At 40.4% G+C, this 26,017-nt stretch overlaps 1 protein-coding gene across 1 annotated transcript in view; it reads right to left on the reverse strand.

The window, feature by feature from the left end:
• Positions 1-17,504, reverse strand: part of MTNR1A (melatonin receptor 1A) — an 88,488-nt gene extending 70,984 nt beyond the window's left edge. Inside the window, exon 1 of the mRNA XM_065405174.1 lies at positions 17,324-17,504. Within this exon, the coding sequence (XP_065261246.1) occupies positions 17,324-17,504 (181 nt within the window). The remainder of the gene's footprint in view (positions 1-17,323) is intronic.
• Between the last annotated feature and the right edge of the window lie 8,513 nt (positions 17,505-26,017).

A 26,017-nucleotide genomic window follows, 5' to 3' on the forward strand; every position in this document is an offset into this window, starting at 1 on the left:
ATATAACAACATACACTAAAGATCTGTTAATGACTCATCAGAAAATATTTGATTTAGATAATATTTTAATCATATTTTCTGTCCTCTCTTCCTATTTGTTTTGATAGGTTTATTAGTGCTAGACAAATTTACATTAAAGGTTTATTATTTAGGTTTTCATCTGCTCCTGCAGTTTAGTCCTCAATTGAAGTCATAATCCAGTTTGTGACCATGGACATCAAGCATCAATGTCCATGATACTCCTTCCAACATTGGGAAGAACGAATGCCAGCCATACTTCCTTTAGTACCAGTAAGAGTGGTTCTGTTTTCTTCTCCTTGGTTGATTCGAGCAGAGATCCTTTTGTTAATCTGCTCCAAGTGCCTCTCTTGGGAGCCAGTAGGTCTTTGGACTGCCATCAAATGTAGCTCAAGGCCAGTGCCAGAGTTCATGAGTGTTTTGATTAAATTAAGTCTTATCCTCTTACTTCCTTTTCCTAATCCAGCATCTACTTTATCCAGGCCCTAAACCTCCAGGTAATACAGATTCATGGAGGCTTTCTGGACCTCTTCATCATCATGGAGCCATGGGTTCCTTTGGCTTTTGTGGTACCTCAATAGTTAGAGTCAGAACCAAAGGACAGATCTCCAAATAGGCTAGACAGATGTCTCCTTCCTGAAAATCTCCACCTCAGGAAGTAAGATCTATCAGTCCTCCTGCTGCTGCCAACTTGGCCACCCCACAACTCTTGGTTTAGACTCAGAGGTCAATAATAGAGATTGAATGTAGATGGGTCTGATGAGCCAGTCAGAAAGACCTCCACCATCCTCATATTTCCCAGAGGAGTTTGTAGCCTCCCTATCCCCTCCCATCAATTGATTTAGATAATCAATTAGGAATCAATTATCATTTATATCAAATCCCTTAGAAGAGCTTCAGTATCTTTAACCCACATCTGACAGGTTTCCTATAAATCACAGTGGCCCATGGGGGGGGGGGGGGGGAGGGGGAGGGGGGAGAGAGAGAATCTGACAAGGCTGGATCATTTAGATTCATGTCCAAAGATAAAAATGTCTTCTAGTCCTATGGCCCTTTATATTCATTATTGAAGATATCTGGTTTTGAGTACCAAAAGTATGCCTGGCACTTAAATTGCCCTTGCTCAAAGGAACATACAGTCTAAGATGAAGAGAAAATACAGACCCGAATAGTGCATAGTATGTAAATATATGAGTCAGAGGTGGCATAGGAAACTTGCAATGATCATTTTAGAAAGGATTCATAGAAGTAGTAAATGGGAATTTTAGGTGCACAGGGACTACAAGTTCATATCTGTAATATCTTTAGTTGAATCACTTAACTCAAACTCATTTTCAAGATTCATATTTTTCCCTTTCCACATTGCCATTATCCTGGGAACTCTTAAAGGCAAAATTAAGTCATTATAGTAAGTAATCTGTTCGGACAATTAACAGAGCATTAGTTACTGCATTAAACAGCTTAGCTGCAGCAGATTTTTTTTCCACAGAGGTTTGAAGAATCCTTAATCCAAAGAATTTAAAGTAGCAAGAAGCAAAGAACACTATTAATTAAATCTCTTCAAGAGCCTTGCACAATAATACTGTATTTAAGATAGATTGGTAGTAAATTGAGAGAGAAACACGAAGTGTTTTTTTTTCTGACATTCTTTTGAAATAATAAAAATATTATCTACATAGAAAAGACTGATCTGAAACTGAACATCCATGGGTGCTTTACACTGAATTGTAGACTGAAGAGATTTGATATGGAAGTTACTGAAGGAGAATAAATACAGAATGTCAAAACTGAAATTTTTAAAGTCACTTTTTTCTAACTGTAGTCACACTTTAAAACTGTGTAGTGCTGGGTACTGCATAGAGAAGTAATGGATTGAGAAATGCAGAAAACAAAAGAAGCCAGTGATTTTTAGCTATTTTCTATACTGAGCTAATTTAAGTACAGCAGCAGAAAACTATATTTATAAGAAATGAACCTTTTCCAGTGTCTAAGTAACTTTATTCAATCGAAAATTACAATACAATCTATTTTAATAAAGCATTTTTAATGCAGAGTATCACAAAATGCTGTACAGAAAGTGAAAATTATAACAAAGAAGGAAAAAGGTTTAAAGGTGAGATTTAAAGAAAAGAAATTATTCAAGAGCATTGGTTGAGAAGGAAAATGTAAAGGTAATAGAGACAGATGGAACAGCAAAAGTGAAAGAACCGTCCCCAAAATCAAAAGTCACAGGGGGAGAGAGAGGAGTTGAGTTTCCAGATGTGTGGGAGGTCAGAATTATAAGATGCAACAGGTCCACAAAGAAGCTAGAAATACAAGATAACAGTTTTGAACTCAGTTTGGAGATGAATGTATAGTCAAGTCAGTGAAGATTATAAAAGATATGTTGATATGGTCCCATTTCCTGGAGGGAGCAGGAAACCTCACTGTAAAATTCTGGACTCTATGAAACAGAGAGTAAGGCTGCAGCAAGATCATAGAAGAGTTAACTGAAGAAATCAGAATAGAAAATCATTAAGGCATGAATGAGAATTTTTTCAAGAAGCACAACTGAGTAAAAAGAAATTATGGTACTGAACCAGAGGTGATGACAAGGAGATGTGGCAGAAGACGGAGTAGATAATTTTCAAGATAAAAAATTCCTGAGATTTCTAGCCTTGGGAGCTATGTTTTCGGAGTTAAGGAAACTAAAGGCAGAAACATGCAATAAGGAGAACTTTTTTACCTAAAGAAAGGATGTCAAATGTTTAAAACAATATATGTAAACGCTGTAGACGAGAGACAAAGGGATAGGGGGAATGAGTTGACAGAGAATAGAGCTGAATGTCAAATGGGAAACCACCAAAAAAATTAGACATCCCAGAGAGAGTCTGAGGCATTCCATAGGAGAACAGATGGGGAACAATTTAAAATCTCCACTAGAAGTGGAAGGGATTATGTAAGTAGGATTAAAGCCAGGATAGGAGAATGCTGGATAAACTGGCTTCTTCAATGATGTGCTCAAACCATGATATGTGAGCCATATAACTATAAAAGAACATAAGAACGGCCATACTGGGTCAGACCAAAGGTCCATCAAGCCCAGTATCCTGTCCTCTGACAGTGGCCAATGGCAGGTGCCCCAAAGGGAATGAACAGACAGGTTATCATCAAGTGATCCATGCACTGTCACCCAATCCCAGCTTCTGGCAAACAGAGGCTAGGGACACCATTCCTGCCCATCCTGGCTAATAGCCATTGATGGACTTATCTTCCATGAATCTATCTAGCTCCCTTTTGAACCATGTTATAGTATTGGCCTTCACAACACCCTCTGGCAAGGAGTTCCAGAGGTTGACAGTGTGTTGCATGAAAAAAATACTTTCTTGTGTTTGTTTTAAACCTGCTACCTATTAATTTCATTTGGTGGCCCCTTGTTCTTGTATTATGAGGAGTAAATAACACTTCTGTATTTACTTTTTCTATACCACTCATGATTTTATAGACCTCTATCATATCCCCCCTTAGTCGCCTCTTTTCCAAGCTGAAAAGTCCCAGTCTTATTAATCTCTCCTCATACGGAAGCCGTTCTATACCCCTAATCATTTTTGTTGCCCTTTTCTGAACCTTTTCCAATTCCAATATATCTTTTTTGAGATGGGGCGACCACATCTGCATGCAGTATTCAAGGTGTGGGCGTACCATGGATTTATAGAGGCAATATGATATTTTCTGTCTTATTATCTATCCCTTTCTTGATGATTCCCAACATTCTGTTCACTTTTTTGACTGCTGCTGCAGGTTGAGTGGATGATTTCAGAGAACTATCCGCAATGACTCCCAAGATCTCTTTCTTGAGTGGTAACAGCTAATTTAGACCCCATCATTATATATATATATGTAGAATTAGGATTATGTTTTCCAATGTGCATTACTTTGGATTTATCAACATTAAATTTCATCTGCCATTTTGTTGCCCAGTCACCCAGTTTTGTGAGATCCTGTTGTAGCTCTTTGCAGTCTGCCTGGGACTTAACTATCTTGAGTAGTTTTGTATCATCTGCAAATTTTGCCACCTCATTGTTTACCCCTTTTTCCAGATTGTTTATTAATATGTTAAATAGGACTGGGCCCAGTACAGATCCCTGGTGGACACCACTATTTACCTCTCTCCATTTGGAAAACTGACCATTTATTCCTACCCTTTGTTTCCTATCTTTTAACCAGTTACCAATCCATGAGAGAAACTTCCCTCTTTTCCCATGACAGCTTATTTTGCTTAAGAGCCATTGGTGAGGGACCTTGTCAAAGGCTTTCTGAAAATCTAAATAAACTATATCCACTGGATCTCCTTTGTCCGCATGCTTGTTGACCCCCTCAAAGAATTCTAGTAGATTGGAGAGGCATGATTTCCCTTTACAAAAGCCATGTTGACTATTTCCCAACAAATTATGTTCTTCTATGTGTCTGACAATTTTGTTCTTATTCATGGAAGATAGGTCCATCAATGGCTATTAGCCAGGATAGGCAGGAATGGTGACCCTAGCCTCTGTTTGCCAGAAGCTGGGATTGGGTGACAGGACATGGATCACTTGATGATAACCTGTCTGTTCATTCCCTTTGGGGCACCTGCCATTGGCCACTGTCAGAAGACAGGATACTGGGCTTGATGGACCTTTGGTCTGACCCAGTATGGCCATTTTTATGTTCTTATGTACATTTAGTTACATTTAAAGTTGCATCGCAACCCGCCTTACCCATCTGCCCAAAATCTCACAAGTGTGAAAACAAGAACCTAAGAAAAGAGTGTCCAGTATTTCTTCAGACACACCACTGAGCCACAATGCTTCTCCGGTTTCCTCCTTGTTCCATGGGAGTAGTAACTTACTATTGGCCTACCCCAGCACTAAATGATTACCCCCTCCCACACCTCTACTCGTGCTAGGTCAACTTCTCTACCCTAGTGAGGGTTGAGGTGGAACCAACGCTTACCCATTCCCTGACCACCTGTTCCAGGAAGAGAGCATGCAGGCGTGCACTTACATATAGGCATCAAGTCCCAAGGTCCAGGTAATCACAAAATGATGTAAACAGAATTCCTAGTTCACTTAGGCCCAGACCCTCCAAGGAATTTAGGCACCTAGCTCCCATTGAAGTCAATGGATCTGGATCTTTGAGGATCTAGGCCTTAGTCCTTTATGTGGCCATATAATCTAAACCACAATTTAGCCCTTACTAATCAACTAAATTGGGAGTATAATGTCAATCATGAAATGTTCTCTGTAAATTCAGATTTTTTGCTATGTAACAAGTATGAAATGCCTGCAGTGCTTATATATTTAAGATATTTGTGTTTGAGAGTCCTTTATTTTTAGTAACAGCCCACTGTGCTAAAGCATACATATTTCTGAGAGTTTATAGAAGAAATGATCAGTCACATACTTCAAAAGCACCTTTCATACAGGCACTAACACACACACACAAAAAATTTAAAAGCCATGTTTAAACTTAACCTCATGATGTAACTGCTGCCATATGTTACTCTTGTAGTAGCTCCTGAATTTCCATTAAGAATATAGCAGGAAAGAACAGCTATGAAGGAGTTAATGATTTGAAGATCAATTTGCAAAGGAAGCAAGATTGATGTATTTAAATAAGGTAAGCAAAAGACGTAGACACAAATATTGTTCTATCACAAGGAATTGTCAGCAATTCAATACACAGACAGATGGAATGATGATTAATACGTTTTTATGAGGAAATATGGTAGGAAGAGATCATTTAGAGTTCTGAATTTAAGCAAATCTACTATAAGCTCTTCTGGTAATTTATGACATCCTCTCAACACAAGAATAACATGCTCAGAGACACTGATTCCAGTCAGCATGCTGTCAGCCAAGTTCTGTAGCTACTACTGCTTGAAGGAAGTAAGAGAGAGACCCACAAACAAAAACTTACAATTAAGTCATATAAAAGGGTTGTGACAAATGGGTGATATCCCAAATAGAAGGCAAATGCATATAGGCAATTGGATTGCCAATTCACCCTTTCCTGAGATCCCTGATCACAGCTTACTTACCATTACCTTAACTTCAACCAATGTGCCTACATTAATCAGGTCCAACATCTTTTTTTAGGGCCTCACATTACTTGTTGAGACTAAAATTATTCAAGGTTTCAGGCTTTATATCGGAAAAGCACACAAAGAGCTCTGTTCAATTTGACAATCATCTCTAGATTGTCTTTATTATGTTACAGCGAGTCTTACAAGGAAAAATTACTGGGGAAGAATAGCGGTCCCTTTTAAAATGGCAGTGTGCTATACCCTGATAACATTTCAATATCCTAACATTCCAGAGACTAATGAAACAATTTCAGAAAATGTTTAACATGAGCCTTAAAGGAAAGCCCACTGTCAAAACCAGCTTGTAATTCCACAAGATTTCAGAGGAAAACTGAAATATCTATCATCAAAAAAACAAGAGAGAAAAGTATTATTCAATTAAACACAGAAGGCAACTTAAGAAAGATAGAAAGGTTTAAATTTGCACTATCAGTAGAGTAATCCTGTAATATGAGAGTGGTCAAAGAAGCTACAGGAATCCACAGATATATCAGGGAGCCGTCTTCATACTTGCATATTAAACCTATGAAGTATCCATTGAAAGCCTTCAAATGTACAACAGATAGAACCAAGAGAAATTCCTAGGAGCTTCCAGAAACTACTGAGAAAAACTGGATATATGAGACACATATAATGCTGTATGGACTGAGAAAAGGTAATCTTTAAATAATGCAAGTTCTGTGCAAAGAAAGCAATGAAAGTCAATGTAAGTGTTCCAGCAGCCATCAAAGCACCTATAGTCAACATTATTTTCAGACACTGCAGAGATTCCCAGTAGTAGGATTCACTGACTGTGGAAGAGACAAGGCAATCAAGAAGTGAGCTGAAAGGGTAGGCAGACTTATAATGGAAGTAACCAAAGAAATGCTAACACATTTGCTAAAAATAATGTTTAAAATATTTCATTTTTTTGTAGGAAACAGCAAGTGCGAGAATCTTATGAGCTTTACATTAGTTACCACTACATACTGGGACACATCCTCAGCCCTGCTCCACTCCCATTGTTCCTATCCAAGCTGTGCATAGAGGATGGAAAAATGGCTTAACCAGCCAGCTGGAGATTATCCTTGTTGGCTCTACAGCACCCATTCTTGAGCCCATCCCTGATATACTCTGTGTGCACACATACATGCAGACACAAATACATATATGCATATCATGTACATAAACACTCAGACCAGCAATTTTATGCAAACAGCTCATAAATTTGCAAAATTTGATAATCTGGAGCATTTGCTTTTAACTAGAAGGCAGAGGGGGGCAAAGAACATCAAGAACAGATTGATGTTATCCATCCAGACAACGTGGATCCAGGCAAACTGTCCTTGATCCACGGAACACAAAATCCATTTATTGAAATGTTTAGACAAGAGAGGTATTGCAATAGTCTGTGGTCTTCTCCCCGCCCGCCACCTTTCCCCTCCCCACAGAGAATCCTGAATCATCAACATCCGAGTCATAATTTGTTCGTCTAACATCTATGAAATTTCAACTGACTTTCCAGTACATACTCCCCAAAGGATACAGGGATTGGAGAAGGGTTAGTAGACAGATTCAGTACATATGGCTACTTATGTAGCCACGTACTTCCACTAAGTGTACTGGTCCCAACTATATAGCTCTCTGGGCATCTGCACTGAACCTGAGCCCCACTGTGAGCTGTATAAGGAGAAGAGGGGGACCAGAGAGCACAGCTGGCTTGGTGGTCATAGTCTAGCCAAGACAGTTCTAGGTTTTTAAAGATGGTCCCAGGGCACACACAGGATGGGGAGAAAGATGTTATGTCTTGGTCCCTTACTGCAGTTACTATTCATGCATAAAAAGGGCAGCTATGGCAGGGTCCCCAGTGCCTGGTAAGTATTTGGATCCTGACTATGGCAGATCAGGATTCCTGCCTTTCATAGGCCAATTATTGCCCCATATAAATGTTGAGTGGGAAATCTTGAGCTCAGAGTTTTCCCATTGACTTCACTGTAGCCAGGATTTCACCCTGAGTTTGCTGGGATTGGTGAGGATGGATGGGAGAATTTGTAAAGAAAGTATTTCCCAGGGAGTACTTATTTCCCAGAATACTCATGGGACACAGAGCTGGGCAGATGGGCACATACTGGGGGGAGGGGGAGAAGACAGAATAAAACAAGACTAGGGGAACCCCAAACCTTTCCAATCCCTAGAAAAAGACGACCAGAGTATCAGAGACATCACGCACACAGCCCTCTACTGGAGAAAAATAATGCAGAAGATAGATTAATTAAATATCAAAGTGAGAAACTTTGTTGCTGATGCCAGGTGAGGAGGGAATTGAAGGTCACTGGGCCTCCCCATAAGAAGATCATCACTGTAGATGGAGGGGCACCAGTTATGGGTCAGAATTTTTTTTAGGGAGAAATGGGATCTCCGTGGGTTCTGGCTGCTTAGCTGAACTCAAAGCCAGTTGAGGCCTTGAGAACTAAAATATTCATGTTACAAATCACTTCAAAATCTCTTCAGAAATCATGCACATACCCTTTCCCTCCCAACTCCCCCTGAGCAGACTCCAGATTACCCCAGTTTGTTGTCAGGATAATTTTTTGACATGCTGGCATCTCTGAGCAGCCATGTTGCTTTGGTCCCTCTATTTAAGGTAGAAACAATGGAATTCAATGCTACAATGAACAACACTAGCTTCTTCTGAGCTTTCTGTGGGAAAATCTACAGGTTCTGAAGGGGAGCATGCTGTGTCGAGAAACTGTTCCTCAGCCCCATGATATTTCCGCCAGTCACACTACCTCCCAATAGCGGTAGAGCCCCAAACATGTTTTCTTCATGTGGAGGGCTTCACAGCTCAGGTGCCAGGGAAAGCACACTACAAGACTCCACTCCCCTGCTTTGCGGCATAATTTTCGTGATTAGATGAGGTTTACTCTGCTACTTGCCATGCAGTTTTAGTTTCACTTAGCTCAGAGCCAAAAATATTCAAATTTCATGATCTTAAAAAAATCATTTGCATTTAAAGAAACAGATTAATGATCATCCCATGCTCAACTGGAATATGGAAAACATTTATTTTGTTTCTTTAAAACCATTCACATGGTAACAACAAAAGGGTTGGTATGTTTTGACTGTAGAAAAAGCCATCCTGGAATCCCCCAGTTACAAAAATATTACACTTCCAGCCTATAAATGTATCAGTAAATAAAAACAATTTGCAAACTGAATCATATTAAAAACTGTAATTATCTAAATGCCCTATTATTAACCACTGCATTACTAAAACATCAACACAGATTGTTAATAAATCATAATCATATGAACCTGAAGTATTATAAACAGATGGAATCCCAGTACCCGGACTTCAACTTCTAAACAAACAGGAGGAAGATCTATTTCTCCACTGTCATGTAACATGTACAATCACTTAATTACACACATGCAAAGTGTGGGGAAACACCCCTATTCTAAAGTGATAGCATTTTAATATCTCACTTTATTTATATTGGTGAAAACTACCAAACCAGAGGTCAATTTCCTGACCTTGTTAGGACACTCCCTACTGGAATCGTGAGCATATGCTTCTATCTCCTGTTTTCGCTGGAAGAGCAGGGGTATGAGTGAGAGGTGTTCTAAACTGTAATCTCTATAGTTTGAGTCCTTTAGGTCTATCCTAGGACTCTAAGCTATAAAGACTGCTAGGAGTCCTCCAGAAGTCTGGAGAATGGTCCCTAATCTAATCACATAGCTGTAGCACTGCATAGCGTGAAGTAATTACTAACACCACATCTCTGTAATCCTGTGTAGGTTAGGGACCATGCCTTAGAAAGAGTCTATATATTCAGTATGTTATGGAGGGAAACAGGAGAGTCTCAATGGGGAAAAACAAGCCATGGGTGTTGGGGAAGAAGAAACTTGAGGAGGGGAAGCGGAGGGAGACCGAGAAAGGGAGGATGATGGGAAATCTTTGGGGCTGGAGGGAAAAGAAGTTAGCAGTATGCAAACAAAGTAATGCATATCTCCATATTTCTGTAACTGTGGCTTTACAAGGTATGCCAGACAAGGCACTAGGCACAGAAGAATCAAGAACAGAGTTCCTGAGCAGGTGCTAACCCTGCCTGAAAGAGTGTGGAACCAGAAGCAGTGATATTCAGGTATGATTTTTTTGTTGTTGTTTCGGTCCTCTAGCTATTGAGGTGAGTTGGTTGAAGACATTTCTGGTGCAAAACTGCCTTTAAATGAAAATTGACATGGCTTTGCACTTTTTAAAAAATACTGAACTTGGACCTTTTGTATTATTTATTACTGAACATATTACTGAACAACGAAAGGTGTCCATCCAGTGCTCTAAGTAACCCATCCCATAAGTTACAAATCACAACATAAACCAAAGATTGCTCCAAATATATTTTTTTCCAACCCACACCCTCCTCAAAAGCCTAACATAGGAGAGGAAGATGGGGTTTGCAGCATACCCACAGGGTTGACAAATCTGTTCTCTGGCATACCATAGGATTCTTGTTTCATTGTATTTTCCATCCTTAAAATGACATGGGTCGAAAGAATGGTGAGACTCATTTCAGCATGAAAGATACACCTTTACAACCCTATTCAGCTCAATCATTGCCCCCAATGCTGGTGGATTTTGGAAGGGCTACCCTGCTGGAAGGGTATTTCTCTCTTGGTAGTATTTATATAATAAAGGCTCAAGCATTATTTACATACATATTAAAATACATGTTTATTTGTTTACAAAAGACCCATAAAATAATAATAAAAAAAAAAACCCTATTAACAGCACATATTTTTGTCTCATTCCAAAAAAACTCCTTTACTAATCACGTCCTCCTGGAGGAAATGTTGGCATACATTACTCAAAAGTGGAACGTTAATGTGATATTTCAGGCAGTTTTGAAGCAAGTGCATAAGAAAAAAAGATTGCCAACAGAAAGGGTGCAAGGTGTTTTTTCAGACTGCAAAATTGCACTCTGGATGCGCAAACCTGGTCTGACATTGCAGAATTTTTATTCCCCTATGAAAGCAAGCCACAATGTCTAAGAGGGGTTTGTTAGTAGTGCTACTGGTATCAGGTATCTATTGCTGGTAGCATCTCTATCATTAGAAACTAGAATTGTTGTTAGTATCTAGAAACATATATAGTGGTGGTGGAGAAGAAAAAACAGCAAAGAGATAAGAGTAAAAGAAACAGTAGCAGAGTACTGGGCGACAGGGGAGGAAGAGAGGAAGTGAAAAGAGACTAGAGACAACAGGCTAAGAAGAGAAAAAAAAACTGAAGAGAAAACAGAAAAGGGGTGAACCAAAATCTAGAAGAGACAAAGAAAAGTGTTTCCAACCAGAAACAGTGTTTCATGACAGCAAGAGACAAGAAGCATTGCCGCCAAAAAGGTAAGCAAGTTCAGAAAATTAAAAACTGGCAGGAAGAGTAAGGAAAGACTATAATTTGACAGAAACAAAAAAAAATTTTTTTTTTTTTTAAATGCTTACCCCTAATTTTTGGTTACTGAAAAGACAAGGTCCACTTCAACAAGTTTCTGAAGTGAACCCTAAGCTTGAATGAATTATTAACCAAAATCACCATTTACTACTCTAAAGGAATTGTTTTGTTCAAAACTGTACATCTTGCTTTGTAATTTTGTCCATCAGGTGGACAAGTTCAACAACTCAGCTAGACATTTCCCCCTCCACCCCCAATTGGCTTACCATTTTTGCTACCTGAAGTAACTCAAGTCTGAAATACCAATGTTCATTGCCATCAATATGTCAGTCAATTTTCTTCAGACCCTTATTTCGCGTGTTATTATTTGGTCTTCTACAGCTGTTCTCTCTCTCCGATGATCCAAACATTTCTTTGGCTACCCATTTTCTCCCTGGGTATGCAAAAGTCATCCAGGGAAATCTGTAATAAAGACAATAATTCCTTTATGTTTCACAACAGAAGAAGTTTGGTTTCTTTTTGTAAGCAGATAATGACAAATATTTTGTTGAAGAACGTCTTGACATTAAAAAACAGATCATCAAGAACAATTACCATAATGAAAAGGTTGAATGAAAGCTGCAATCTGATCATCTGAAAACCCCCATGTATAATATTTCCAATAAATATAAATATTGAAACTAAGAAGTCTCTTCACCAACCAGATTAATATGCTGCTATGCAACATACTTAATTTTTAAAAAGGGCCCAATTCTGTAAGCCCTCCACATGCAGGATTCCTACTGACTGCTCCTGATTCTAAAAATACAACAATATTAATAAAAATACTTCAGGTTATTTTTTATTTAAAGGGACTTTTTAAAAAGACATTTCACATAAGTAGCTATCTTCCTTCATTTTTTTCCTAGATGTCCCCAATGAACATACAAATTTAATTTGGGGCTGCTCTCAACCTTATGCACTGCTCTCCTGACATTCTTGGTCCTGTCTTTACAAACTATGCTCCCTGAACCCAATTTAGTGAAGAAATGAATTTAGAATACAAAAATTGCCTTCTCCCTTCTTTGCTGCTGTCTTGAGTCTTGATTCAGGAAGGTTCTATGCACATGCTGAAGTTTAAGCATGTGACTAAGCCTGTAACCTTGCTGTCTCAGGGCTTTGGAGCTGTATCAATATCAGAACCTCTTTTCTGCACTCTTAGCTAGTGACAATAGTGTTTGTTGGTAATAGACATGCTGGTAATTGTTCAGTTTCCCAAATCAGTGGCTGAATCTAACGTGTATAAAAGACCAAATTCATCCCTGAGCAGAAGCTGAGTGCACAGCCATCAATGGCCAGGATGAGTCATTCCAACCGCCAGAAATAGGCCAGGGGTAGGAAAGGCCTGGTCACACTTCTGGCTTGTGGAAGAGGGTGAGGAGCGGAGGCTCGCCAGGAATTCAGTGGGTGGCTCTTAAGACCACTTTATGACTCCTTTATGCTGGCTCTGCCAAGTAGCCATGCTAAAACCAATGAACTTGGCCCAAATAATACAGTTTAGAAGGGGAAGAGGAAGAAGCTCAAGAGGGATAAGACGACTGAAAGCAGCTCCCTTTATTAACTAATAAGGTCCCAAACCTCGTCCTTGTGTATGCAAAGCTCCCAGTGATTACAATGGTTGTTTTGTGTGTATGCAAAGAGTGCAGAATGAGGTCCTAATAGGGAAGAAATCATTTTTAACTTACCACGTGATAAGCTAATTTTTACAACTGCTTCATCGCCTTGTTCTTGATGCATTGTTTTCTTGACAAGGAGAACAAGGAAGGCATAAGGACAGTCAATCGTATGAATCCTTACTTATAACATTTTATAAACTTCTTTAAGTTACCTGCTTTCTAAATTCACTGAGGTGCTCGAATATTTTGCTTTTTTAGTAATAACGTTATGCGATGTTGTGAAAACTATCTGTTTTTCCCCACTTACCTTCCCTGAGGCTAGTCACTTTGGCCCAGATTTTTAAACTATTTAAGCGCTGAACGGCCTAAGTGACTCAGGAGTCAAAGTCTCATATTCACAAGTGATTTAGGCCCAGAGCCTCAAAAGCTATTTAGGCACCTAACTCCCCCTGATTTCAGAATTTAAATACCTTTGAGAATCTGGGCCTTAGGCACTTAAGAGCCTAAGTCACTTTAGACTTTGCAACATTGAGCAGAGCAACAGAGCAAAAATCTGTGTCTTTAATTTTTCAATTCAGGACTTTTATTAAAAATTTATCAGCATAAGCTGATAAGAATTATAAGAATTTATAAGCATTAACAAAGAATCATGAAACACATTCCATGATTTATACTGAACCTATTTATAAAAAAAATGAGAAGCAAGCACATGAATGGTTTACTAAAGTTTCACCTATCTGGACATCAGGTCAAGACTTAAAACATCAAAATCCTTATGCCTTGAATGTTTCCCATTAAATGTGTGTCAAAGTTAAAAGACATCAGGAGTCAAATTCAGCCCTGATGTAAGCCAATGCGACCCGGGTCACAGCTGCTTGCACCATGACTGAACTCGGCCTAGTAGTATGTTGGATCATAAAAATCACCATAACAATAAGTCAGAACTATGAAACTCATTACAGTCAAGTACATTAAATAAAAGAGGCTCCTACCAGTTGCATCATCGGCTTCTGTGTCTAGAAGAGCATCTACTGAAGCCACGTCTGTGACTATGAAGGAGTCTGGTGTATCAGACACTCCTCGCTTGCTGAGACAAAGCTTCTTTGAGATACTGACTCCTTTGCTTTGATCACAGTACCTTACTAACCTTCTGACTGGCAGGCAGGTGATACCACTTCTTGTAAAGGTTTTTCTAGGTTTTCTACTATTCCCCAGGGCATATTTTAGCAATAAAAGAAGTCCCCGGATCGACTTTGTAGTTATCCTCCCAAAAAAATGTGTGTGTATATATGTATATATATATAAAATAGAGAGATGGAGACGCAAGATATTTTCCCCTACCACACCCACCTGTTTTGGTACAATGTTAAATATTCCATAGTTCAGTTTGTCCTCTTTTTCAGAGAAGGAAGAGAAATCTTCATTGAAATACATATTCTTCAGGAGGCGTCTTCTGTTCCTCCCTGACCTGTTTCAGGTGGAATTTTCAGCCTGTATCCTTTTTTCCTCAATGAATGTGTCAGCAAATGACTTATTAATATGTGATGCTGCAAAATCAGAAGTTTCTTTCTCATTATGGCTCTGCAAATAGTTGCAACTTTCCTTATAATTAATAAATTACAAATAAGATGTATGACATTTAAAATTTAGCCTGTTCCTAAATATCCTGATTTAACAGCAAAAAATTAAAGAAAATCCTCCTTCCCCCGCTCAAAATAATATAAGTCCTGGATCCTGGAAATACCTACACACATTCATAACTTTACTCATGAGTGGTCCCACTGAACTCAATGTAATGTTCAATGGGGCTACACACATCTTTGAAGTTATGCACCTGCTTACATTTTTGCTGGGTGGGGCCTAAAATGTTACAAATTAGTTGTATGAGGATTATAAGATTTGTTTGTTTAACCATTTTCTATGTTTCCCAAGATCCTGAAGTCCAAACATTTTCTTTCATCAAAGTATTCAAAGTTTTTCTTACAGGACAGAAGTTTTAATCTATCTCCTAGGAAACTACTTTGTTTTACTATTAAATTCTATCCTAAAACATAATATGAATTATTTCCTGCTATGAAACCGGTTTCTTAGTTAAATTACAGCAGTATCTGTCCCACAACCTAGCCTAATACAATTCAATATCCCAAGAACGTTCTCTGGCCTTGGCTCTATGTTATAATTTGCTGCAGTTCTCAATAGCCACTGAGAAGGAAAAAGGCAGAGAGTGAGAAATGTGACAAGTGAGCACTTGTGAGAATGTGAGTGGGATGTGCTGAGAGCTAAAGCAGAACAAATATAGATATAAGCGTCTAAGGATTCAATTCTACTCTTGGGTACACATCACTATATTTTGTGTGGTTCTGTTACTATGGATCTCTAGACTTCAGATTCCCAAGAGAAGAACTGAGGCATGTGAATTAACATTGGGGTTTATCTAAATCCATTAACTCTCACCCATAGACCCATTACAAATATACACCTACTTCAACAACAAAAATCCCTAGGATAAAAAGAAAGGTCTACATGAGAAAAAAAATGGCAAGACAAAGTTCAGCTTGACTTGGAATTCTAGACTCTGATGCTGATCTCACACCACTTTTGGTTTTGATGGAAGTACTCTTTATTTACATCAAGGCAAGTGACAGAAAGCTCCAGTATCTACATTTTAGGTCAGTGATAACTACGTAAGAAAACCAGTTTGCCTTCATTTTAATCATGCTTATGGACATTCCCTGAAATTAAAACTATAAACCATTTTAATTACCTTACTTAGAAAGTGACCATGAAACCTTTTATTCCATGTCAGTTAGATTTATAATGCAAACAGAGAACAGTTACATAGCAGTTGTCAAGATTCAAAACCAAGCTTCCTCTCTCACACAAGTCTCAAGTCAGTCTAATAATCTCTCAGCTGACTTCTGTGGAGTTAACACTGAAATTCTGCAGGCCATTCATCAATAATAGGAGCCAATCCTTTATAATAGTTTAGGGGGTGGAAAAAATAGCAACACACAGTCCTGTTTTGTTTAGCACCGCAGCTCCCTGCATATATTCCCCCCCCCCCTTTTTTTTTCTCTCCAATGAAAGTTTCAAAAGGGTTTTGAGTGCACAGATTTGGTACACGTGCGCAGCAGCTGGTCTGACGTGATAAAGCAGAACGCCTCTGAAGGAGAAGTTCCTGTCTGTCGGACCAATAATCAGTAAACTAAGAGGGATTTACTCAATAGCCCGTCACAGATCCTATCCTGTCAAAAATCCACTTTTCTGAGGCGTGCCTAAATCTGGTTTTCTGACAAATGGTTTCAGCCTTTAAAAGAAGTAAACAGCAAGTAACTGGTGAACAAAGAGAGATGCTCATCAACATTGTGCCTTCATTTATTCTGAATTATGCATCAGCCATAACTGAACCTTTTGACTTTGTCTGATGTCACAACCCTGTTATTTTATGCAGAGAGATGTATTAAATAATATTAAACTTAGAGATCAGCAGCGTGACATCTGGACGGTTCACATACTACTACATGCTATGGCATCCTCCCTCCCTCCATATTTCATTCCATTGCAAAACACAGCTTGTTTGTTTGTTTTTATACCGGCTCACACTTTTACTGAACGAAAGCTTTAAATAGCACCACGGTTTGGTTGCAGTTGCTAAAAATACACATCAGAGAGCTTGAGCGCTGATTTGCCGTGAAACACGGCGCTTTGGGCATCTGTCACATACTGTATCCGCGGTCTGGCAGTGAATTTTAAACCCCGATCCCCAGTTTTATCTACAAACGAGCAGAATACAACAGCTAGAAAACCTCCAGTTGTGGCCGGTTAAAAATAGCTCTGCAGAAGGGGGTTGGCCGGAGGCTCGGGTCCTAAGGCATCGCGTTTGCTACAGACTTCCCACGCCTCAGCGCCAAGGCAATGAGGACCAGCCCTCCCGGGGTCCCAACTTTCTGTGCCCATCGGGTTGGCGCGGGAGACAGCTGTTGGCTAGCAGCGCCCGACGCCTGAATGAAGCAGGGAGGCTGGGGTGCAGAAGGAAGGCGCTAGGGCTGCAGGCAAGGCCCCCTCCTCTGCCCTCCCGCCAAGCCAAGCCCCCTCCCCCGTGCACTTCCACCCCGCCCTTACCAGCGTTCCGCAGTTTCTTATTCCTGTACACGGACAGGATGACCAGCAGGTTGCCCAGGACGTCCACCACGATGGTGAAGATGAGGATGGCGGCCAAAGTGGAAGCCACCCAGGCGGGCCGGTCCAGGCTGAGCTCCGCGGGCGGGTGGGAGGCGTTCAGCCCGCTCCCATTGCCTCTCATGCTGCTCCTCCTCGCCTCAACCTCACTATCCCAACATCCCAGGGCCACGTTGGGGCGGGAGGGGGGACAAGGAGGGGGCTCGCCTGCAGCCCTCGGGGATCCGCCCGGCTCAGATGGAAGGTGCCCGGCGCGGCGCAGGCTTCCCCAGCGCCTTTCACGGCCACGGCCGGGCTCCGAAGTTTCCCTGAAGTGTGCACGTGCCGCGGAGAGTTACTTTTATAGCCTCCCCTCGCCCCCTCCCGCACCAGCCACAGCAGCAGCCTCCGCCACTGCTGCCTCCAGGTGACATCTAGCGTTGGCGGCGCTCGGCCTCCTCAGCCCCGGACACGTGCGCGGCCGGGGGATTCCAGCCGCCGCCTCCGCCACTGCAGGGCAACAGCGCCCCGGTGCGGCGCTGAGGCGCAGCGGCGGGCTAGCGGTTCATTCATTGCGAGCGGGTGGCTTGTGGCTGCGCAGCGGGGCCCCATTCATTCTTTTCCCGGCTCTCCCCATTCACTCGTTCGTTCATTCATTCAGTCATTCATTCCTCTCCACAACACCGCGTGCGGTGCAAGCGTAGGCACCCGTCCCTCTTCCCCTGCCGCTGTAAGCCGAGATCGGTGCCCTTCGAGCTCTGTGTCACAGTATTTGGGGCTGCTTTTTTATTTACTTGGTTTTTACCGGTTGGGTTAATATCTCTTGTTAATTGTACCCGTACTAAATTTGCCCTTTACTGACGGACAGGCGGACTCAGCCACTAAAGTGAAGTCGACGAGGAGAGTGAGAAAGCCCCAAGCTTGGATCTGCTCTGTGTGCTATAAAAAGCTCTTTGCGAAGCTGCTCGCGGGGGGAGGAGGGGAACCTCAGGACCCGAATCCCCAGAGCAGCACATGCCATTGCTTCACTGAAAGCGAGACACAGCGAGAGATAGCACCGACCGACTGTCTCATCTTTGCATGAAAATACACAGTGGAGACATTTCTTCCTTTGCAATGCAGCCTCATCTCCTTTCCAGAACGTGATTCGGGGGGGAGGATGCATGTGCAAATGTACGAATCTGACACACAGTCTGCTTTCGCCGCTCCCCAAAAGCATGAGACACAAAATGAGGTGCCATTGCTAAAAAGATAGCAACGATCTGATTTTAGTGAACGTGTTATTTCTCGTGCGTAGTTACACTGGATTCTATAATAGGAACTTCTCATCCCCCAGAAAGTGTTTTCTGCTGAATGTCAATCGCTGTATTGAAATACCTCGTTTATGTGATGATATGTCGCATGAGACTAAAAGATGTAACCCGAAAAAACTGATCTGCACAAAATGTCCTAGAAATCACACTTCTATTCGGGACCTGCCAGTTGTGATTTCAAATGGTAATTCACGTTGTGTTTTGCTAAATGCCACAGTAGTGGATCTAACCCAGAGAAAGTATTTGCACTATTCAAACAGCCATGAACGATCTCCAACACCTGAGATTATGCTTGAAACCTTCAGCAGGGAGCTGTCTCGTGGACTTGAAAGCTAGTGGGGAAAGGGATGATGGAAGCCTAATGTCTTCTGCACAAGAAGAAATAAGTTACATTGGGAAGAATGAAAACTCTCATTCGTTCAATTTGTGTAATTTGGGAAACTACCATTTTCAAATTGCATAAAATGTTCTGCATGTAATAGTCTGCTGGTTATGATTTTATTATAATGGAATTTACACATTTTGAAGTCCTTGCTCATGAATAATTAAAACCATAATGATGAACAGTAACAACATAAGTATGGATCCACAAACCAGTTAAGTCACAAAAAGTCATACATTTTACTAGGAAACTAAGTAACATTAAAATAAGCAAAGTTTAAGAAATGTAGGTAGCTTTTGTTTGCCAGATTTTGACCTGTCATTTATGAAGAAATAAAAATAAAATCCAATAGTAGAAAATTCACTCCCTGCCAGAGTTGTTTTTCAAAATGTTTTGATGATAATGTTGACAGATAGTCACATTAAAAACCTCAACAGTAAAGCTACAGGCACCTTTTCCTGCTTACACTGAAGTCTGATAGCAAAACTCCCACTGACTTCCATTGGAGTAAGATTGGGCTCATTTATACCAGAGCTGCAAATGCTGTTAGAGCTCAATCCCAGCCAGGGAACCCTTGTCTCCCATTGAAGTTCCTATGAGCTGAGGGTGCTCAACACCTGAGAGGAGCAAGCCCTAGAGACAATTCTGTGGTGGATTGTGTTTAAGGCTAAAATCCTGCTGGCCTTACTTGAAGGCAACTTTCATTTGCTTGTTTTGTACCAGACCTGATGCCGCCCACTGCATTCCATTCAAGTTTTAAGTCTGACTCTTGGCATCTAATCATCCGTTTCAAGTATCCTGTTGCACTGATGAAGGGACTGTCCAACCCTCAATAAATCCTCCATCTCTTAATTTGCCCTTAGTACACGGAGTCTGGCTACAGCTGAGGAAGTAGCTGACTGCCAAGTGCAAAATACCCATCCTGAGGGCACGACCCAGAATGTGAAGCAATAGATATCACATCTTATGCAGTAGTCTGTATCTGCCTCGACTTCCCTCCTTTTGGCTGGGGTCTTCCATTGCACCACTTAACTGTGCCTCAGTTTCCCTGGTAAAGGAAGGCAGTTGTCTTACCTCTTATTGAGATTTGAGTAGGCTTCCTCACACCTTCCCTGCATCATCTGTGTGAAGCACCACTCCTCTTTAAACCTGCCCCACTGGAGACTGAGACTGCTACCTGCTGGGGCACTCGCCACACCATATACCTTCTCCATGCACGGGCTGCAGTCACTGGCCTTTGGCCCTGCATTTCCTCTCCAAGTTAGATCAAAGCTGTTCGATCAGTAACATTCTGCCTGTAGCAGATACCCCCACTCTGTTGGCTGCTGCCCAAACTATACATGGCCTGCAGGGTGCCAGTAGGGTGGCTTCACTACCCCTTAGTTTCCAGACACTAGGATAGACCCCTTAGTTTCCAAACCCTGCAAATATCCCTGCCCATCACCCATAGCTCTGTCATGCCTGGTGGGAGGGGGCAGGGGTGAGCAGAGCCCAGAAAGCCATCCTGGCTTACAGGAGCCACTTGTAGTCCACTTCTGGTCAGAGGGCTTATAGGAAGGGATTGGAGGACCATCATGTTTGTGTTGTGATTGCCCTTAGTTGCACTTCTTTACTGTAGCTGCTTTGGGATCTGCCCCACAGGATAGGCAGCAGTGGCTACATCAGAATGTAGCACTGATGGAGCATGGAGGCATGTGGATGTATGAACGCAGAACATATTAAGGAGAAAAAACTGGCAGTTGAGCCTGAGTTAAGTCTGCACTGGATGTTAGGCTGAGGTTAGGACTGACCTGGTATTTAACTAAAGAAAAAAAGTGGATCCCAGACACTGAGCACTGAAAGATTTTTCTAGATTCAACACAGGTGATAGCACTTTAGGCCTGGCCAAATGCTTGCACGTAGTTTGCACTGAAAAAGTGAAGGGAGCATTCTACTCCTGCTTACCAAATGCAAGTGCAGTATTAAATCCAATAGTTGATGAGATAATTGCTCAGAGGACAACATCCAAAAAGAGAACTAGAGATGTCCTTGTCTTACTATGCTTCAGCACTTAAGGATCTGAGCTTCTTGGCCAGTAAACACCACTGAAAAGATTAAATTGATATATTGAAGAGCTGTTGAAATGGCAGGTGCCTGCATGCTCTACTGCAGTAGGTATCTTCAGAGGGGCAGCTTTATATGCCAGAAGCTGCAGATCCTTACAGGAGACTGCTGGGTGCTGACTTCCTTGCCTTCCAAAAAGAGCAGGATGGGACTTAGTGTTAGATTCGACTTCGCTTCAGAGTGGGCTTTGAACATATATATTCAAGCATTTGCACTGGAAAATTTCTGCAAATTCTAATCTTCCACTGACTGCCCCGGAATCCCCTTTGATCTCAACAGGAAGCCATTTCGGAGGTTTCTTTGGCTCATCTCAGAAATTGCTATTCACACTTGTTTTCATCCCCGTTGTTGTGAGGTGGCAGTTTTTGAGAAGGACATCTCACCCTTCAGAAGTTGTTACTGCTACTCTTGGAGGGTTGTAGACAGACAAATCATTTAGATGCCACCTGATAAGCAGTATATGAAAATGTCAGGAATAAAATAAAATAAAATAAAAACTCTAATTCACAAGAATTGGAATACACAAGTCAGGCAGTATCATGGACAGTGCATGTGATATCATGATTGCTGCTTGCCAAACAAACCACATCATGTGCATTGCTCTTCCTTTTATAACCACTCTAGTTAGTGCCTTGGAAAACTGAAACTGTCTGTTTTACCACCCCTAAATCAGTTGTGCATTTTGGATTTGTGATTTTCCAAAATGTGACCTAATGAAGTACAGACATACTTGAAATGAGTAACAAGTGACACAGTAATGGTTGGTGAAAGTGGGTAATTGAGAAAATCAGATTTGAGATTTTTACTTGTAGCCTGATTCTTCCACTTATATATGTGTAAATCAGGACAAACTACACTGTGATCAATGCATTTAATAGGTGTGAGGTCAGAACCAAGCCTTTGGCAATTTTGTTTTAATGCATTAAATAACACAATGTCATAAATATCACTGATTTGACTTGTTTGTATATGGAAAGTAGGTCAGTGAAGCTGCCCGAGTACCCCTGGCAGGTGATGTACCTCAGGGATACCTGCCGGTCACACAATCCTTCAACCTTACTTTGAGTACCTCGAGTTGTGGTCCCTTCTGCTTATTCCAAGTGCTGGTGCATAGTCAACATAACAATTCAGTCCTCTGAACACTCTCTCATTCCTGCTGTACCCAAGAATTCTTAATCCTGGACAGCTACTGATTGTGGGAGCTGAACTGGAGGAATGTTTTTGGATATAATGGGCAAGGAGAGGTAAAATGTCTTATTTCAATTAACACTGGTTTTCTTTTTGTTATTTTTGTTTGTTTATTTGAGTCTGGTTTAGTCAGACCAAAACAGTATTAATTATTAGGAAATACACAACAAAAGTACTGAACACGTGACGTATTTGATGGCAAAGAGATACTCGCATAGAACATCTGTTTCTCTTAACTGAGCCTCTCTAAAAATTTGAGAACGTGTACTGTATTTAATCAAAAATCCAAACAGGCTTTTGAATAGGTGTTCTTGGGATGAGGGCTGATATGTCTGAATTTGAGTAACTAAATGGCCCAATCCTGCACATGCATGTTAATGATTACTCATATGGCTAAGGGTTGAAGGAGTGAGTCCATGTTTTCATTGCAGGTTGACAGATAGGGCTTGATTCTGATGCACTGCAGGTACAACTATAGGGCCTGATTCTGCCAGCCTTACATCACTAGCCCTGTTGACATGAATAGATCTATTTGATTAAGGATCAGTCATGTGACTAATTCCTCTCATTACAGCAAGACTACACACATGATGAGTGTAACTTGTGAGTAGATTCATAGATTCCAAGGTCAGAAGGGACCATTGTGATCATCTAGTCTGACCTCCTGTATAACACAGACCATAAAACTTCTGCAGAATATTTCCTAAGACATATCTTTTAGGAAAAACATCAATTTTGATTTAAAAATTGTCAGTGATGTAGAATCCACCCTTGGTAAATTGTTCCAATAGTAATTACTCTGTAAAAAAAATATTCATTTCCAGACTGAATTAGTCAAGCTTCAGCTTCCAGCCATCGGATCATGTTATACTTTTCTCTGCTAGACTGAAGAGCCCATTAAAAAATATTCAATCCCGCTGTAGATACTTATAGGCTGTAATCAAGTCACCCCCTTAACCTTTTCTTTGTTAGGATAAATAGAGTGAACAATTTGAGTCTATCACTTAAGGAATGTTTTCTAATCCTTTAATCATTCATCTGGCTCTTCTCTGACCCCTCTCCAATTCATCAACATCCTTCTTGAATTGTGGGCACCAGAACTGGACACTATTCCTGCAGCAGTCACACCAATGCCAAATACAGAGGTAAAATAACCACTCTATTCCTACTCAAGATTCCCTTGTTTAGGCATCCCAGGAGGGCATTAACTCTTTTAGCCACAGCGTCACACTAGGAGCTCATGTTCAACTGATTATCCACCACAAGCCCCAAATTATTTTCAGAGTCCCTGCTTCCCAGGATAGAGTCCCGTAAGTTGGGCCTACATGCTTTGTTCCTAGATGTATACATTTAGCCATATTAAAACACATATTGTTTGCTTGCACTCAATTCACTAAGCGATCTAGTTTGCTCTGAATCAATGACCTGTCCTCTTCATTATTTGCCACTGCAAACTTGTCTTGTTTGTCTTCTGCAAACTTTATCAGTGATGATTTAGTGTCTTCTTCAAACTCTGATAAAAAGTGTTAAACAGCATAGAGTCAAGAACTGATCCCTGTAGAACCATACTGGAAACACTCTCTCAATGATGAGTCCCTGTTTACAGTTACATATTGAGACCTCATAGCCCGTTTTTAATCCATTAAATGTGTGCCAGGTTAATTTTATTTTGTTCTAATTTTTTGACCACTATGTTATGCAGTACCAAGTTAAATGCAAGTAAGGCTTGCAGGATTGGGCCCGTAAAGTGGACAAGGAATTATGCGTAGGTCTACAATACTATACAATAGTAGTTAGGGGCTGTTCTGCCTTTTGTATAGCAAAGAAGTGATTCTGTGCCTGCTTTTATGAAAAGCATAGTGTCCATTGATAAATACGCCCTCCTGCAAGGCACTGAACACATCCTGTGAGATTGAGTGCCTTCAGCAATTCTCACAGGTGTTAGCACCTTGCAAGATTGAGCCCGTAAGGCCCTACTTTCAGAGATGCTGATAGGAAATTCCATATTTCATTTTGCAGGAAATTTGTTTTCATTCCAAGTCAGAACAAAACCAAATATTTTTCCAGTTACTGTACAATGGTAGAATGAAAGTGAACAGTAAATAGACACATGATTCCAGGCTAATACGGATATTGAAAACAGCTGCTCCTCTAACTAGAACACAGTACTTAACTTATTTCCTAGATCAAAGTATCAAACAGTTTCATTATGATACAAACAGGAGACACTTTGATCTAGGAAATAAGTTAAGGCATTTCAATCCGTACGAAGTACAGATTGAAACGCCTTAACCACCTTAAAAATAAAATGTTTTGATTACAGTGTCACACCATGTCACATCAGTAGTAGTATATAACAATTACCGCTACTCCTGATGTGTCATGAAATAATGTTCAACATAAAAGTAAGTACATAAATGTAAAACATTTTGAAGTTAAAATTGTGTTTCAGAACAAAACTTATCTTTTTTTAAACAAATTTTCTGAAGTATTGAACCACAGTCTCCTAAGCACTGCACCATACAAAATTTCACTTAAGGTGAAAGAGGAAGTATCTTGTATAACCCCGAGGGCTCCACCACATCATTTTATAACACAATGTGAGTACTCTAGAACATGATCAACATAGAGGTGGTATAGCATCTGGAATATTTTAAAGCTTAAAATTGGTCATGTAAAACATAGAACTATTGATTCATCCTGACACTCACTGGGGTAGAGGGCATGATAACTGGATGAAGGTATTATGTAGATCTGTGTGAATAATGGATTTTTTAGTATTTGGTAATTACCAAAAAAAAAATTGTTTCCGGTCAAACAAAATGTTTCATTTTGAGCATTTTTAATATTTGGTGTTTTAAATAAAATTAAAGGAAATTGTTAAATAAAAAGTAGTTTCAAATTTAAAAAAATAAATGTTTTGTTTCAAAGGTGTTAAACCAAGATATTTTGATTTTTGTAATGTTTCTTTTGACTGAAACTATTCAGCAAAACTTACATGAATTCATGAAATGTTTTGGTGTTGCTGAATCAGTATTTTTCACTGAAAAAAATCTGCACAGCTCTAGAGTTACAGTAATATGGTCTTCTCTGAGATTTGATCTTTCATTTCAGGTGGATGATTCCAGACTCTGCCCTAGTATAGTTGCTTACACTGAAAAGCCTACTCATGAGTATGAAATGTGCCTGATTTTCAGAAATGTTCAGCACTTGTTTCCATTGACTTTGGTGGTGTTCTTAAAAAACAACAAAGCTTTCCTTATATAATGCTTTTTCTTTTGCTGTTGAAAGACTAACAGCGTTATTCCCAATTTTACTGTTTCAATGGTCTATGTTAAGGGTAGGACTTATATGATTCTATTTGACACGAGATTTAAATAAACAGAGTGCATTTATTTCATTACACATCTAAATAACCAACTTGTGTGATACCTGGAGTTGTGAGCCTGCCCTGTGTATATCTGTGTACTGTGTTCCTACACATTACTGGTTCCTGTTGTCCACCCTTAGGAGTGGATTGTAGTTTACTGGTACTTATAAGCTTGTTATGTAGTCCAGATGAACCAAGGGTCCTGGATACCTGGTAGCATGTATCACTGTGTGCTATAGTGCTTATAATCAGAAATAGTTGGTGGAACCCTACAGTAATCCTGCTGTGATCTTTTGGTCACA

Source organism: Emys orbicularis, chromosome 5 (assembly GCF_028017835.1).
Source record: "Emys orbicularis isolate rEmyOrb1 chromosome 5, rEmyOrb1.hap1, whole genome shotgun sequence".
Classification (NCBI taxonomy): Eukaryota; Metazoa; Chordata; order Testudines; family Emydidae; genus Emys; species Emys orbicularis.